The sequence below is a fragment of the Ooceraea biroi genome, chromosome 10 (assembly GCF_003672135.1).
Source record: "Ooceraea biroi isolate clonal line C1 chromosome 10, Obir_v5.4, whole genome shotgun sequence".
Lineage (NCBI taxonomy): Eukaryota > Metazoa > Arthropoda > Insecta > Hymenoptera > Formicidae > Ooceraea > Ooceraea biroi.
Genome location: NC_039515.1, coordinates 9,596,161 through 9,598,028, shown reverse-complemented (window position 1 = coordinate 9,598,028; position 1,868 = coordinate 9,596,161). Strand labels below are relative to the sequence as shown.

Here is a 1,868-nt window from a genome sequence, read left to right as displayed (position 1 = left end):
TAGATCGTTGGCCAAGCAGTGATTTCGTAAAATTAGAAAACGATATTCCCGAGTTAAAGGGTGTAGTCACTGCAGTTACCACGTTCGACTATTGTTTAATAATTGAGTTGTTATCGCGAATTTCCAGTTTAAATAAGATTTGTCGAGTGTTAGCTTATTGTTTGCGTTTTTTGAAACGCAACCGAGTCAATCCAATAACAAGTTTTGTTTCCCACCAAGAAGTAGTTTACGCGTTGGAAGCAATGTGCAAGGTGGTGCAAAAACGCGCTTTTATTGATGAATATAGGGCTTTATCTGAGGGTAAACCAATTAATCCCATCAGTTCCTTGCTTTCTTTGTCTCCATTTATAGACGAACAAGGCTTACTCAGGGTAGGCGGTAGATTGAAAAATTCAAACCTACCATACAACGCGCGTCACCCGATACTTTTGCCGCGAAATCACGATTTAACCAAGCGCATCATAAAGTACGAACACAGCCGAAATATGCACGCCGGCACGCAAGCTACAATGGCCGCGGTCAGACAAAGATTTTGGCCTGTGTCTTTGAGATCAACCACACGAAACATATTGTCAAAGTGCATAATGTGTTTTAAAGCCAAACCTGCGCAATCAGAAGCTATTATGGGTTCACTGCCGGCCAGCCGAACCACAGCTTCAAAACCATTCTCGAAATGTGGCGTCGATTATGCTGGTCCTCTTTTTTTGAAAGAAAATAAGCGACGTAACGCACGAAGCTCCAAAGCATACATTTCGATTTTCGTGTGCTTCGTAACTAAAGCAGTTCATATTGAATTAGTTAGTGATCTTACTTCGGAAGCTTTTATCGCGGCATTAAAGCGATTTATTTCCCGTAGAGGAAAACCTAGTCACATATATTCAGATAACGGCACTACGTTTGTCGGAACAAAGCGCCACCTCGAAGAAGTTTTTCAATTTTTAAATAATCAAAAAATGTTGGATGATATTAAGGAATTCCTTCGTAATCAAGAAACTTCGTGGACGTTTATTCCGCCAAACGTGCCTCATTTCGGCGGGCTTTGGGAGGCGGCCGTAAAATCCGCAAAATACCATTTAACACGTATCGTCGGCAGGGCTAATTTAACGTTTGAGGAAATGCAAACCACGTTATGCGAAATAGAAGCAATTCTTAATTCCCGACCTCTCGTAGCTTTAAGCGAAGATCCAAACGATCTATCATATATTAGCCCGGGTCATTTTTTAATTGGCACAGCAATGAATGATTTTCCATGTCGCGATTTACACGATATTAATGAAAATCGACTTACCCGTTGGAATAGAATAGAGCAAATGAGGCAACACTTTTGGCGAAGATGGAGCTCGGAGTATTTGAGCTCATTACAAGAAAAATCCAAATGGAAAATCAATAAGGGCAGACAATTAGCGCTCAATCAACTTGTATTAATTAAACAACAAGGATTGCCCCCTTTGCAGTGGCTCATAGGCTGCGTTCATGAATTACACATAGGAACCGATGGCGTAGCTCGGTCAGCTATGGTAAAAACTTCGAAAGGATTTTTTACACGACCTTTGGCAAAACTTTTCATATTACCGATAGATACGTAAGATATTATATTGTAATCGTTAGGTATAATATTAGGTAAGTTAAACTTTGTTATTTGCGAGTTAACCGTAATAAGTTACCATTTTATTTATATGCGAGTTTCGTATAATAAGTTTGCGATATTATAATTTTATAACAAATTTTGTTTCATTTGTGTTATTCAAACAAACATAACAATATTGTCCGCAATTGTATGTTTATTTATTTGTTGAAGGTGAGTTCCTTCAAGGCGGGCGGCGTTGTAGGATATTTTATTTATTTTTGTTTGCGCTAGAAAAGCGTCG

General features: G+C 39.0%; 1 protein-coding gene across 1 annotated transcript; it reads left to right on the top strand.

Annotated features, from left to right (window-relative positions):
• The first annotated feature begins 242 nt into the window (after positions 1–242).
• On the top strand, positions 243–1,586 carry LOC105275084. Its single transcript, XM_011331735.2, has one exon. It carries the CDS (start codon positions 243–245, stop codon positions 1,584–1,586), a length of 1,344 nt encoding a protein of 447 aa, XP_011330037.2.
• The last annotated feature ends 282 nt before the right edge of the window (positions 1,587–1,868 follow it).

Bases quoted from the DNA above. Each gene is read 5' to 3' on its own strand.
- LOC105275084 (XM_011331735.2), top strand. From the start codon at position 243: ATGTGCAAGGTGGTGCAAAAACGCGCTTTTATTGATGAATATAGGGCT.